Source organism: Malaclemys terrapin, chromosome 2, assembly GCF_027887155.1.
Source record: "Malaclemys terrapin pileata isolate rMalTer1 chromosome 2, rMalTer1.hap1, whole genome shotgun sequence".
Taxonomy (NCBI): domain Eukaryota; kingdom Metazoa; phylum Chordata; order Testudines; family Emydidae; genus Malaclemys; species Malaclemys terrapin.
In genome coordinates this window covers 204,264,304-204,278,708 of record NC_071506.1, presented here as the reverse complement: position 1 = coordinate 204,278,708, position 14,405 = coordinate 204,264,304, and the positions used below count along the sequence as shown (strand labels likewise).

At 43.9% G+C, this 14,405-nt stretch overlaps 2 protein-coding genes across 2 annotated transcripts in view; both read right to left on the bottom strand.

Annotated features, from left to right (window-relative positions):
- The window catches only part of GLB1 (galactosidase beta 1), a 96,278-nt gene extending 82,425 nt beyond the window's left edge, over nt 1-13,853 (bottom strand). Inside the window, exon 1 of the mRNA XM_054019516.1 lies at nt 13,670-13,853. Coding sequence (XP_053875491.1) covers nt 13,670-13,801 — 132 coding nt within the window. The 5' untranslated portion in view covers nt 13,802-13,853. The remainder of the gene's footprint in view (nt 1-13,669) is intronic.
- On the bottom strand, nt 5,101-13,759 carry TMPPE (transmembrane protein with metallophosphoesterase domain). The gene is made up of 4 exons (XM_054019517.1): nt 13,670-13,759; nt 8,385-9,937; nt 7,141-7,207; nt 5,101-5,297 (listed from the first exon to the last, which is right to left on the bottom strand). Exon 2 carries the CDS (start codon nt 9,841-9,843, stop codon nt 8,524-8,526), a length of 1,320 nt encoding a protein of 439 aa, XP_053875492.1. The 5' UTR covers nt 9,844-9,937; nt 13,670-13,759; the 3' UTR covers nt 5,101-5,297; nt 7,141-7,207; nt 8,385-8,523.
- Nucleotides 13,854-14,405: the final 552 nt, after the last annotated feature.

Genomic DNA, 14,405 nt, shown 5'->3' with positions numbered 1-14,405 from the left:
TAGCCAGTGCCAGGTGCCTCAGAGGGAATGAACAGAACAGGTAATCATCAAGTGATCCATCCCCTGTCGCTCATTCCCAGCTTCTAGCAAACAGAAGCTAGGGACACCATTCCTGCCCATCCTGGCTAAAAGCCATTGATGGACCGATCTTCCATGAATTTATCTGGTTCTTTTTTGAACCCAGTTATGGTCTTGGCCTTCACAACATCCTCTGGCAAGGAGTTCCACAGGTTGACTGTGCATTGTGTCAAGAAATACTTCCTTTTGTTTGTTTTAAACCTGCTGCCTATTAATTTCATTTGGTGAGCCCTAGTTCTTGTATTACATTGGCTGGAGACAAATTGGAGTGTAGACACATGCACAAATAATGTGACACAAGGTAACTTATGTCAACCTAACTTTGCAGTGTAGACCAGGCTTTAGAACAGCCTCCCAAGGGAAGTAGCTGAAGCCCCATCACTTACGGGAGATTTAAAACTAGACAGGCTAAAGTGATCCTGTATTGACCGGGAACTGGAACGGACGATCAAATAGGTCTTTTTTTTCCAATCTAACGCCTATAAATCAAAAACCCATCCATAGGATGTGAACAGAATCTGGTCCAATAAGAGATATTACCTCACCCACCTCATTTCCCTCTAAAGCAAGACTACAGACAAGGAGGCAATGAATAGCTGGATAATGGAAGCTATTTAGGCCCTGATCCTGTAAACATTTAAGCACATGCTTAACCTTATTCACGTGAGCTGTTCCATAGAAGTCAAAGGAACTACTTGCATGAGTTAACACACATGCTAAAGTGTTTTCAGGATCAGGGCCTTAGACAGCTGAAGGGTAAAGCAGCGGATCACCAAGTATTTTAGAACAAAAATAACTCAAAAGCCTGGAGTCTTATCCTAGGAGTTACTTTTCTATAAACAGTCCCCCTCCTAGCTGTACTACCTCCCAACTACTGAATCTCAAGCCATCAGAGAATGCCCAAGTAAGTGTCAGATTGATGATTTTTATTTTAAGTCTGAGTGGAATGATGTAGCTGTTCATTTGCAATCTCCACCTCAAGTCACAGAGATCCTTCCACTGTATATGAATGGAAACACAGTGTATGTTCCATGGGGAAAACATTCATAAGCACCACCACCAGTAAACAGAAAGTGTTGCACATTCTGGTCATGCCTCAAATGCAAGTTCAGTGCCACTGCTGGAGCAACAGTTTCAGAATTACCATCATCATTAAACTAGGGCTTAGACCCTGGGCACAGTAACAGTGTTTCACTATCCTATTAATAAAATTACAAACAACAGCAAACAACTATGTTAAAAGAACATTAAGATTCTAAAGTCAATCACGAAAAAACTAGAAAGTGCCAGAACTAAGGTTGCTCCTTATCTATGCAACCTTAATTCGACCCTTGTGCATACACGTGATGATACAGTCTTCAATTACAGGACCACAGAGTGGATAAAAATCATTTTTTTAAAAACATTAAAATCGTTTTTAAAATGGGATTTTTTGATAAAAACTTTTTAAGGAAAAAACCTATCTAAAGGTAGTTTAATTAAGATATATTATAGCTCAAAGGTATCTCATCATGGAACAGGGATTATAAATTCTAATTCTATAGTATGAGACAATATATTCATGTAATGTTTGAGAAAAGTTTTGTAAATGAGTTCTAATAGTTCATGGATTAGGGACCCAATCTTATGGGGTTCCATAGACTTCGTATCGATTTAGGTTAATCTTTCTATCTACCCAATGGAACTCAGTGCTCAGTCTAGAAGATACCATCAGACTTGCTTAGTTTTGCAGTTCTCAAACTGTGGATTTCTGTCTCCAGAGGTAACATGCTTGTTAACAGCAAACATGGTTTTAAATAAATAGATAAATATATAGAGAGAAGTGAGAAATAACAGATCTCAACTCTATTGTCCCTCTGCAAATTTCTGTACACAGAGTCAATCCCTTACCTCTCTGTAAAAGTGCAGAGTTTCAAAAAGTTCAATAAATAGAAGATTGTTGGGGGCGGAACAGATCTGGACAAGGAGAAGTCTGGAGATAAATGCGAGAAGTGAGGGACATATGCTTGTTTTGTTAAAATAATATATGTTTGCTGTTGAAGAAAAAAATCCAAAATACTTAATGTTGTTTTAGTTAAAACAATTTAAATGTCTGTCTGGTGATGTTCTCCTCCTAATACAGCCTGGCAAGAAAATCCTCCAAATATTAATGATTAACCTGTTGAATTGGAGATATTTATGAAGTCATTGAGAGGTGAACTATCTGCTTCAATTACCTTTGGTAAATGAAATAACCAAACAATCAATCATTCATTTTCTGATATAGCTGTAAAACTAATCTGAAAAGTTCTCAAAATAAATCACTGTTTAAAAACGTATAGTCTGTAGTTTCTAAAAATGAAACCTACATCTGAGTTGTGAAAAATATGTATTAAGATAACAACCAACAAGAATGCACTTTTATGTAGAAAACCATGCTTAAAATCGAGTCTTCCTGACTGATGATTTAAATCAAATTGATTTAAATCAAATCCAACCTGCAGGATCATATAATATTTTTCCACAGGACTACTGCCTCATTTAACAGTTTTTTGTTTGTACTTTAAATTTTTAAAAAACACAAAAATTCGATCGTACAGAACCATACTGACCACCACCCCCATTTTATCTGCAGGGTTGGGACTTTTAGAGTCACAAACAGACCTCGATTACTTGAGCTAATGGATTAATTGGTACTAGTAGAAAGCTGTTATTTTCTATGTGGTCCTACCACTAGATGGGTTGGAGACACATTCCACCAGTAGATTTCACAGCCTGCTACATAGCAAAGGAATGTTGAAACTCTGAAATAATGGGGGTCCAATTTCAGGTTCTTTAGGAAGTAGCGCTCTAAACCCTTCTGCCCCAATCCTCACCCCCACCCCCAGCTGATTCACCTGTCTCCTCCCCCACTGCAATCCCCTCATCCCCTGCTAGGGTGACCAGATGTCCCGATTTTATAGGGACAGTCCCGTTTTTTGCGTCTTTTTCTTACATAGGCTCCTATTACCTCCCACCCAGTGTCCTGATTTTTCACATTTGCTGTCTGGTCACCCTATCCCCTGCCTCCTGTCCCCTCCTTGCTCCCCTGCCTGCCACAGGGAACCTTCCCCACACCCTGTTCTTCACTCCTCTTCATGAGTCAGAGGCTCTCTCGCTCTCTCTCTTCCTCCCTGCTTAAGCGCCAAGCAGGGGGAGCACTGAGCAGACAGGAGAGGCAGTCTCTCTGCTCTCAGTTCTGATGCCTGGTATCACAGTTTAAGAGCTGCTCAGATCCTGGGGTGGAGCATCATATTCAGTGTGGATGGAATCGTCAGAGAATTTAACAGACAAACTCACAGGTCTCTACTGAGCATGTAGAAACAAAAGGCACATTGCTGGCACCAGGGTAACGCCCCTGTCAAAATTTCAAGACCCTGTTCCACAGCATGAACTTGCAAGAGCTTCTCAGTTGAACAGTCATACAATTTTTTTAAACATGTGTAAAAAATTTTCCCCAACCTCATTCCCGGACATGTCTGAGCTAAAGTTTTCTCAAAAAATTCAGCCTGAGGCACATCAAAGCAGTGTCAGGCAATCTTAACTATTGGTGGCACCACCCATGCCATGTGGAATTAATTGCAATCAAGTCTGTGTGCTTAATGGGGACCCACTACTTAGGTCAGGCCTGCACAACATGCGGCCCGGGTGGGCTCACTGTGCAGCCTGCGGGGGGTGAGTAGGCAAGCAGCGGGTGAGGGAGGGGGGCTGAGGAGGCGAGCGGGCGGGCAGTGGCGGGGGGGGGCTGAGGAGGCAAGCATGTGGGCAGTGGCGGGGGGTGAGTAGGCAAGCCGGGGGGCTGTGGAGGCAAGCAGGCGGGCATTGGCGAGGGTGAGTAGGTGAGCCGGGGGAGGGGGGGGGCTGAGGAGGCAGGCGGGCAGTGGGGGGGGGGGGGCAGGTGAGCCGGCGACTGAGGAGGCGAGTGGGCAGGCAGTGGCAGGGGGGCAGGTGAGCCAGCGGCGGGGGTGGGGGGCTGAGGAGGCGAGCGGTGAGTTGGTGGCTGACCTGTTCTACTGATCTGGTCTGGCTCCAATCCCCTCTCCAAGGGTTGCAGCGGTCTGGAGGTGCCTGCCTTCCACGCCTTCCTCATTCATTCAACAGGGCAATTGATTACAAAGTGGGGGGAAGATCTTATTCTACTTCTAGCAAAAAGAGTGTTCTTTTACCTTAATTATACTACCTTAGGGGTCCGCTATAACATATTACCAAGGTTCAATAACGCTGTTTCGATGAGGCAGCGCTAGGGAAGGAGGGTTTGTTTCTGTGGGGCGGGCGGCACTGGGGGGGGGTTGTTTCGGGGGGGCTGGGCAGCACTGGGGGGTTGTTTCAGGGGGGCTGGGTGGCACGGGGGGGGTGTTGGGTGGCGCTGGGGAGGGGTTTGGCGGCGCTGGAGTGGGGTTCGGCCCTCAGCTGTTTTCTTTGGAGTAATATGGCCCTTGCTGCTTTACGAGTTGTGCAGGCCTGACTTAGGTACTGATCCTATAGTCTTTACATAGGCACAGCTCCCATTTAAGTCCATGGAATTTTTCCTGCAGGATATGGCCCCTACCATATGAATAAACATGTCCATGTTTATCTGCCTCTCCTACTGTTCTGTTTAACTCTCGGTGGTGTGGTAAGAGGATGCAGCCATCTTTTTTATGACCATCATACAACATATGATCCAACTCCAGGCACAACACATTAGATCCCCTCCTTAACAACAGACAGACTCCCCCTCAGCCTGTCCTCACCACCACCACCCCCCAAATATAAAACCCAACTAAGAACCACTCATACATTCTGCTCTCCCTCCCCTTCATCTTTAATATTCCTCATCTCCATCCCTGCAATCACATTATATGACTCATCTCCCCAACCTGATAACACTGGACTCACTGTTCCCAGCCTGGATGTATTAAACACAGGTTTAATACACTGAAATTTCCTTTTCACTTGCACTCAGGAATATAAAAAAAAATCAAATTGAATGATCATTACAAAAGACACTTGTCTCCACCTGTGAACAATATTAACTTTTTATTAATTGCTTGGAACAGTAACAATCTTAGTGTTCAATGCATTCATTATATCAGTACTATGATTTATAAATATGCATATTGATTCTCCAATGTATATGGTTTATTTTCACAAAAAGTGATCATAGGATTTGGGTATGGCTGCAATGGCACTCCGAGTAGCCTTTTCAATAATTTTGCATTCTAGTAGAAAAGAAATCAAGAACAACAAAAATATTTAATTAAACCCCAAAGAAATAGTCACAATTAAAGACAACAAAAATAGATGAAAAAATGGTCAAAATATTCACAGAACAATTTAAAAAATCACCTGCTTATTTGTGGTAGGAGTCAATTCTCCATACTGATTTTTGTGCACATTTGTGTTTTCTTGGAAAGGGCAAGAGAGGAATAGAGAAACTGACATTTCCGTGCTCACTGAGAAGCAGACACTGAAGCAAACCACAATGCCCACCTCCCATGGAAGGTAATTAGCTAGACAATTAGCTGCATAACATAGCAATAATCCTCAAATAATTTAATGATTAGAAAAGATGTGGCCAAGAGAGAATGCTTTGCACTACCAAGTGGGAGACATGGATTTTAACTCAGGTCTTTCACTGACACATCACTGGGGGCTATCTACACAACTCATGCTGGTCAGGTAGCAGCAATACTAAGTCAACCAGGGAAAGAGCAGTCAGAGAAACATAAGGCATACACACACAAAGTGTATGAAATGTATGGGGGTCAAGTTATGTTTTGGGATCCTCAAATGAAAGGTGCTCCATAAATACAAAACATTTTGTGAAAGTGCAGGGTATTATCACTGTTTTAGACATTGGGAAACTGGGGAGAAGTGGTCCAGTGGTTAGGGGGTTAGCTTGGGACTTGGATTCAGTTCCCCATCTCTGCCACAAGTTTCCTCTGTCTCTGTTCCTCATCTGCTAGAATGTCTCTACTCTCACAGGGTTGATGTGAAGAAGATTGTGAGGTGTTTCAGATACCCCAATAACGGGGGGCCATCTGAGTTAGAGGCACAGGAAGATTTAATAAAGATGTTGATTTGCCCAGAGCCAATTGTCAAGAACAAGAGGGTGCACAGTTTTGGTGGGTGAGAAACAGCTAGACAGTGTTTATATGAGGAGAGAGAATCCTGTATCAGGTTAAAGAGTTAAAGGGACACTGCCAGATTAAAAAATTAAAAATCCCATATGCTATTAGTAATTATGGCTCTCAGATTAGTACACCTGGGGAAAGAGTGAAAAAAGAGTCTTATTTATTTTTGCACTTCAGTCAGCTTGGACAGCAAGTACAAATTAATTCCACTTCAATTTTTGATTCTCATGCCCTAGAACAATGTGGGAGAACCAAAAACAATCTGATTTAATTTATATTAAAAACCCAAACAATTATTAATTTAGCTATATTAAATTGCACTAAGAAACATACCAGACTGAAGTACGGATTCAAACGCTAGATAGTGCTCTTTAAAGAGATGCACAAAAAGAAGGCCATCTTTTTTCAAAGCAGAACAATTAGAGGTCAGGGCACTAGAAAGTCTATACACAAACAGAAGTTACAGTAGAACCTCAGTTATGAACACCAAAGTTATGAACTGACCAGTCAACCACTCACCTCATTTTGGAACCGGAACTACACAAGCAGGCAGCAGCAGAGACAAAACATAAAAATAAAAAGCAACTACCATATGTACTGTGTTAAATGTAAACTACTAAAAAAATAAAAATAAAGGGAAAGTTTAAAAAAAAGATTTGACAAGGTAAGGAAATGGTTTCTGTGCTTGTTTCATTTAACACATGTTACAAACAGCATTTTTCTTCTGCACAGTATTAAAAGTTGTATTAAGTCAATGTTCAGTTGTAAATTTTTGAAAGAACAACCATAACGTTTTGTTCAGAGTTAGGAACATTTCAGAGTTTGAACAACCTCCATTCCCGAGGTTTTCATAACTCGGAGGTTCTACTGTACTTGCTATCTAATCTAGTTCTGGTCAAGGGAAAATATTAATTTACAATCTAAGTACCTTTTCTTTTGAGTCACAGCTACTTTGTTTTTAAGTTCTCTCTCCCCAGTTGCTGGGTAAAAAATACCTACACAAAACAAAAAGGAGAAACTAACTATATACAATGGAAAGAAGCTAACTAAACCTACCCAAATAATACAACTGGGAAAAAAAGTTTTCCCACTCCAATTCTTTCAATTGTAGATTTTAAGGCTAACTCTACACTAGAGACCTGCAGCAGTACAGCTGTGCACTGTAAGCTGTGCCACTGTAAGGTCTCCCATGTAGCCGCTCTATGTCGACGGGAGAGAGCTCTCCCATCATCTTAATTAAACCACCCCTAACAAGCAGCGGTAGCTACGTCAGCAGAAGAGCATCTCCCACCGACATAGAGCTGTCCACAACGGCGCTTCTGTCGGTGAAACTTATGTTGGTCGGGGGTATTTTTTTCTACACCCCTGGCTGACAAAAGTTTTACCGACAAAAGGGCTAGCGTAAACATAGTGTAAGTGTTGCTCATACCAACAGTAAAGTACTGAACACTCACACTGAAGTGGGAGTTTTAAGTTAACAATGTCCCTTTATAATACATTAGATACTCACTGGATGACTGGTTACATTTAGGCAAAACAAGGAAGCTATTTCCACCCTTCCCCACTATAAAAGTCTCTCCAATTCTTATGATTTAGGTTTTTATGTAGATTTTAAAGGAGCAGATGCATAGGGCCTAAGGTTGCCAACCCTCCAGGATTGTCCTAGAGTCTCCAGGAATTAAAAATTAATCTTTAATTAAAGATTATGTCATGTGATGAAACCTCCAGGAATATGTCCAACCAAAATTGGCAACCCTAGCATGGGCAAATAACCCATTCATTTCCCATAGGAGGAGGACTCGATAGACCTCAATGAAGACTTTCTAGAGTACTCTACAAAATTTGCATCCACAGTTTCACCAGACTTCTCAGTAGGTGAACTGTACATCATCATGAGTTAGGTGGCACCACTCCATCAGATGCCAACAAACAAGTGAAAAATGGACTGTGAATTAATGACTGATTACAGATATTAAACATACACAATAAGCACACTTAAAACCAAACACTGATCTCATGGTGATATCTTTAAAATGCAACATATCAATAGCACAAATAATAAATCAATCAGATGAGTTCATCACTTCCACTCATCTGCGATAGGTGTTTGATAAACTTACTATGTGGCAAAAGAAGTAGTGCTTTCTGCACAAAGAGCAGAATCAGACTTACAGAACCAAGTCCATCACTTCTAACTTCAGTGACTTCCCCGGAGTTACATCAGGGACGGACTTGGCTTGGGGACTTGTGACTCAAACCGTCAGTTCTACTGGCTGATAGAGGAGACAGAATTTGTAAGTTGGCAGACCATTCAGGGAGAGCGCAGGATGATCTCCGTTATTTCAGCTCTGCTGCCCAGCCTCATTGGAATTCCATAATACATAGTCCCCGGGCTGACATATACGAAAGTGCTCTGTCCAACTTTATACAAGCCAACAAAGAAGGGATTCAGCAAATAGGCACCAGCATTCAGAGGGAATATTTGCCCACCATGAGTGTGGCCAGAAAGGATCAAATTTATGTCTGGCCGATCTTGGAGAGCCCATTTTGCAGCCAGTGGTTGATGAGCCAGAAGTACTATTGCATGATCAGTACTGCAGTCAACTAGGGCTTTTTTTAAATCCATGCCATGCCCAGAATAGTGCAACACCTGAGCCTCAATATCATCAACCCCAGCCAGACAGAACCAATCATTGCTGCTCCTTGGAGAAGAGATCTTCACATTCTCATTGTGGAGTGGATGAATGTTAAATGACTTCAGTAATTCAAACCAGCTGTTGACATCAGAAGTATAATACTCATGGTTTCCAGTGACAAAAAAATTTCCCAATGGGGAATTAAGCTCACTAAGAGGTTCGACAGCAGGTCGGATGGCCATCACTTCAGAATCTGACAGATCACCTACAATCACAGTGATATTGGGTTTTAAAGCTTTGACCATCTGCACAACCATTGCAAGTTTAGTCTTCCCTACAGTGGGTCCCAGATGAATATCTGATAGCAACACCACCTTCAGGCCGTCCATGGACGAAGGCAGTTTGAGAAGAGGAATCACCACTGAGGTCACTGCAGGAGGCTGGGAAGCATTCAACAACCCAACAGCAGTCAGTGCAACTGTCACCATAACAGCCAAAACAGGTTTCATGACAGCTTTACTACTCTTATTGATACCACTTGTCTTAGCACCTCTGCTGACCAAGAGTTTATAAACTTGCTCTACAGAGCCCAGAGTGAAGAGAAAGAAAATAAGGATTATATAGGCTCCTAGACATGTGTAAGAAGCTAAGGAAAAGAAATAGGGCTCTTCTGCAACAAGAAACAGCAATGTAAAAAAGCTAGAGTGTGCCAAACCTAGAAACATTAGCACAGCTATTTTCCATGGCATGAAACAATAGGAGTTAGCAGCTGAAAGCCTGTAGAATGTGGTCACTATACATCTCCAGATGTAAAGAGAACCTATGAGCATCAGCGCATTAACAAACAATGCCATCTGTAATCTCCGCAGCCACCTCTGTGTGCCAAACTCAAGTTGCTCTGCCAGGAAGGTCCGGGATATCATCATGGAGAAGAAGACAACTCCAGCAGCCCCTGCAGCCTTTGCTTCAAGCGGCAATTGCTTGAAGGAAATCATCTCTACCGACTGACAGTCCCTGCACCTTCCTGTTTTATATGAGTTTCCAGTAGGTTAGAATGTGGTTGTGAAGGGACTTCTTGGTCAACTTGGCCTGCAACCAGGAACCAGCATCAGCTTTTTGATATTAAGACATACAATCCCCCTCGCCCAGCCTAGGAAACAGAGAGAGGTATTATTTGGCACCCACCGCCCAGGACACCAAGGTCGGTGGAGAGACTACTATCACTGTCAAGGATAGCTATAGAAGGTTTATTAACTTAGAATAAAAATTATCTAGAACTCTGACAACCCAGTCCTGATCTCTATAGTCTCCCATCGATAAGTTATCACAAAAACCTGTGAATGCTAAACTAGTAATAAGAATTCTTCTCACAATTTTGGGATATTGTCTCACAAATCATATAGTGATGATTACTTTCCAATAACTAATAAAATATTACCAGACCCTTACTCCGTCGAAGAAACACAGCTATAGTTAACACTTTGCACTCGCTACCTAATCTGCTTCCCTCGCACACCATTTCCATTCCAACACTACACCATTACATGATAGTAGGTGTCCCTGGTACATAAGGTTGCGGTCTCAAGAACCCAACCAAAAAATCATTGACCTATGATGGTGTCTACATTCACCTCAGAATAATGACATAGCCATCAATTATTCAATTCCAGCCTTCATGCATTCAGGATCACTGGAGAACAAACATAAAGCATGCAAACCACTTCCCACATCTCACCCCTTATTTCTGCTCTTCAGAGGAACCATAGGGGGAAAAAAATGAGACATGCACATGCACAAAAATCCCTTTAAGGCAGCCTGGTAAAGTTGTTGTGAACATTTGCCAGCCCAGGCCGAAAAATATACAGGCCTGCACTTCTCAAGATGATAGTTTACTCATTATGCTAAGCAGAATTTTGAAAGCTAGTTTAAAGGAATATTATATATTTAGTGTATATATCTTCAGTCCCTTCCACACCTGCATATTCTAGGCCAGGATTCATGGAGACTCTCAATCTGAGTTTTGGTCTGGGAGCTAAAGAACCATTGAGGCCTAGACCAGTGGTTCTCAAACTTTTGTACTGGTGACCCCTTTCACATAGCAAGCCTCTGAATTATAAATGCTGGAGGCAAAGTGGGGTTTGGGGTGGAGGCTGACAGCTCATGACCCCTCATGTAATAACCTCGCAACCCCCTGAAGGGTCCCAACCCCCAGTTTGAGAACCCCTGAGCTAGACCATGCTTGTCTATACCCTGCAGCCTCAATAAACCCCTTTTATATGCATTCTGACATCTGTCTCTTCCCCCACCCACCTTTTATTTTTAAGCCAAGAGGCCACGATACTGATTTAAAATTTAAACCTGTTTGCTTTTTCAAAATAATTAAAAAGACCAGGTACTGTGTTACGAGCTACTGTCAGTTTAAACCAAAACACCCCATGGAGTTACTCTGCTTTTTACTGTGTGTTAACATTCTTTAGAATATGTATACAACATTAAAACAGATGAGTATTAAAATAATGCTAAGGGTTTACTTCAAATGCACAAACCTAGAGGAAATGCTGCATTAGAACTCCCACAGTACTCTTCACTCAGGCCTTAAGCCTAAATATTGCAACTCATATAGGCCTTTAGCAAGACTGTAACACTGGATGCAATCTGATGCAAATCTATATAGAAAGAGCAAGTAGCATGATAAAGCACATTAAAAATGGCAGAGAAAAAACAGATACACTTCCCTGTTCTCAACCCACACTAGTAAATTAATGTTTTCTACCTGATGCATTGTCTGATGGTGCCAGAGCCCTGACAAGTGCAGAACAGCACAAAAACAAATTCAACCAAGACAATTAAAGACCTAAAGTCATCTAATGTATAACTTGTCAAGATAGATTCTGAAGGCTAAAAATAGGCCTATCAAGAGGCAGGGGGCTTTTTTAATGACAATTCATGGCTTTCAGGATATCCTGGATTTTCTCGCTATTGTGGATGAGAGTTCAGAAAGCAAAGAGCAAAACTAAGGCCTTGTCTACACTGGCAAGTTACTACGAAGTGAAGCAGCTTTCTGCAATGTAACTCCCGAGGTGTAAACACGCCACTTTGCATGCAGAAAGTCCTCAGTTGCAGCGCTGCAAAAAAACCCACCTTGACGAGAATTGTAAGCCTTAAAGCTCAGAGGCTCCAGCGCTGTATTAGCAATGTAAACACATTACAGCGCACAAAGCAATCGATTGGCCTCCGGAAGCGTTGTGGCCGCTCTGTTCATTGTTTTGAACTCTGCTGGAGACCTGCGCCCTTCCTGAGCTGGGGAAGGAGGCGGAGGCTGATATCGGGGGTTTCTCCCTGCCTCAAGACTGGTTGCTTCCTGACGCTGTCTGCTGACACACTCTCCCCCACCTCTGTACACACACACCCTCCCTATCAAACACTCTGCCCACCCCCACCTCCTCTTCAGTTGAAAAGCAACTGGCAATGCAGAGGATGTCCATGGAACAATGGGATCTGGAAACCTGCATCATGTGACGCTGTGCCTGCCCCATGAGGCATTGCAAACCCTTCCCAAAGCACCCCATGGGCCAGTTGCACAGTGGAATAGCTACCACAATGCACTGCTCTCTTTGCAGTTGCAAGAGCTGCTAATGTGGATGCGCTCCACCATCATAAGGAGCACAGGGTGGACACGCAACAGCAGTTTCATACCAGCCCTTTAATAAAAATGGGCTAACTTGTTGTGCAGAAACTTGCCAGTGAGACATACCCTAAGCGTCTCACTAAGCCAGGTAGTACAAAATCTGTTTGCTGTAAGAAGAAAAATTGTAAACATGGCCTCAAAAAAAGTCAGAATCAAAGCTCCATAACCAAGCGGGGAGGAAAGTGGGCAGGATTCTACTAAGAAAGGTAACAGTATTTAAGGATATGTCTTCACTAGCAATGCTAAACCACTGCCACAGCAGCACTTTAACATGGCTGTGTAGTCACGGCACCCAGTGCTGAGAAAAAAAAAAAAAAAGCCACTCCCATGAGGGGAGTAGCTCCCAGCACTGGTGCACTGTCTACATTGCCACTTTACAGCACTGAAACTTGCAGTGCTCAGTGGGGTGTTTTTTCACACCCCTGAGCAAGAAAGTTGCAGCGCTGTAAAGTGGCAGTGTAGACACGGCCTAAGTAATCTGCATCTGTCCCGTCCACCAACCAAGCTGAATAAAGGAGCAGTAGGCTCCTGCAATCTCCTCAGGCATCAGGTCCTTATTGGAGAGTTGGAGAGCCCCTTGGCACATTAGCACAGCTTGAGAAGTGGGAAGAGACAGACACACCTGTCCGCGAAAAATACAGCTGAAAACACAGACGTGGTTGCCCCTAGACTACCCTGCTCCACACGCTTTGCACCCTCTACCCAGCCCACCAGGTATAACATTGAATCTGTGCTCAGAGGACAGTGCAGACAGTATGAGTGCTTGCCATGCATCCAACTCATGCACCCCACCTCCTGGGAGTCAGCCCTGAGAAGGGAATGAGGGAAGACAACTGTACCGAAGCCCCAGTTCACCCCCATCCCCGCCTCCATATTTGCAATGTGTGTAAATAAAATGAAATGGGAGAGGATGGGGGCCCAAATTCCTCTCCAGTGGGTGCTTTCCCCCCCGCACATGATCCCTGCACAGTCACTGACGCCCTTAAGGGAGCTCAGGGCCCGCAGGGATCCCTCCACCTGCCCCAGCGCAAGACGACGCCGCAGGCTATTCCCCACTTCCGCATGAGCCCAGCCAGGGACGGGAGCCCCCAGCAAGGCAGCTCTCCGCGCTCGCTCCCCGGAGAAACACTTACAGCTGCGCCGAGCCCCACGGGAAGCAGCGCTACCAGCCCGGCCGCTCGGAGCAGAAGGCGAAGCATGGCCGGCCCGAGCTGCAGGAGACGCCGCTCGCTGTGACCGCAGCACCCGCCTGACCCACGTCTCATGACTCTACGGAGTCAGCTGATGTCCTTACAGCTTCCCCGCCGCGCACACAGCGCAGGACTTCAACGCCCCGGCCCGCACGCACCTCCCAGGATTTTCCGATAGGACCGCCCTTCCCTCCGGCCTAGGGGGAACTGCAGCTACTTATCGCAGGGAGATGAAGGCGGGAGTAGCACACAGAACCACGTTTCAAACAAAGGCCTCGCTTCCCGTCCCATAACAGGTATTGCTAAAGCCCTCCCTTTCCAGCCAAGAAAGAAAGCAAAAGTAAACAGAAATAAAGAAAAGACTAATTAATTTTAAACACTGACATTAAACGTACAACAGCCGGTAAACCCAGATCATCTCCAGCCTAAGTGTAAAACAGAGCAACTAGGCGACAATTCCATGTTCTGGAATAGTTCTAGCCAGTCTCCCGTCCAAATACTAAACAGGCCTGATAGTAGTTTGCTTCTGAGCATCAAATGCACCACACGGCACCTAAACCTCCACCCTATCCCCACACAATATACCATTGCCCCTGCCCTCCACCCCACGCACTCAAGAGCAGCGGCCGGTGAAAAAAAGAAACGCGCCTCCGCCTCAGGGGGATCAGCCCAGAGGCGA

What these genes read in the sequence shown, in the direction of transcription:
- TMPPE (XM_054019517.1), bottom strand. Translation starts at nt 9,843, where the DNA reads ATGATTTCCTTCAAGCAATTGCCGCTTGAAGCAAAGGCTGCAGGGGCT.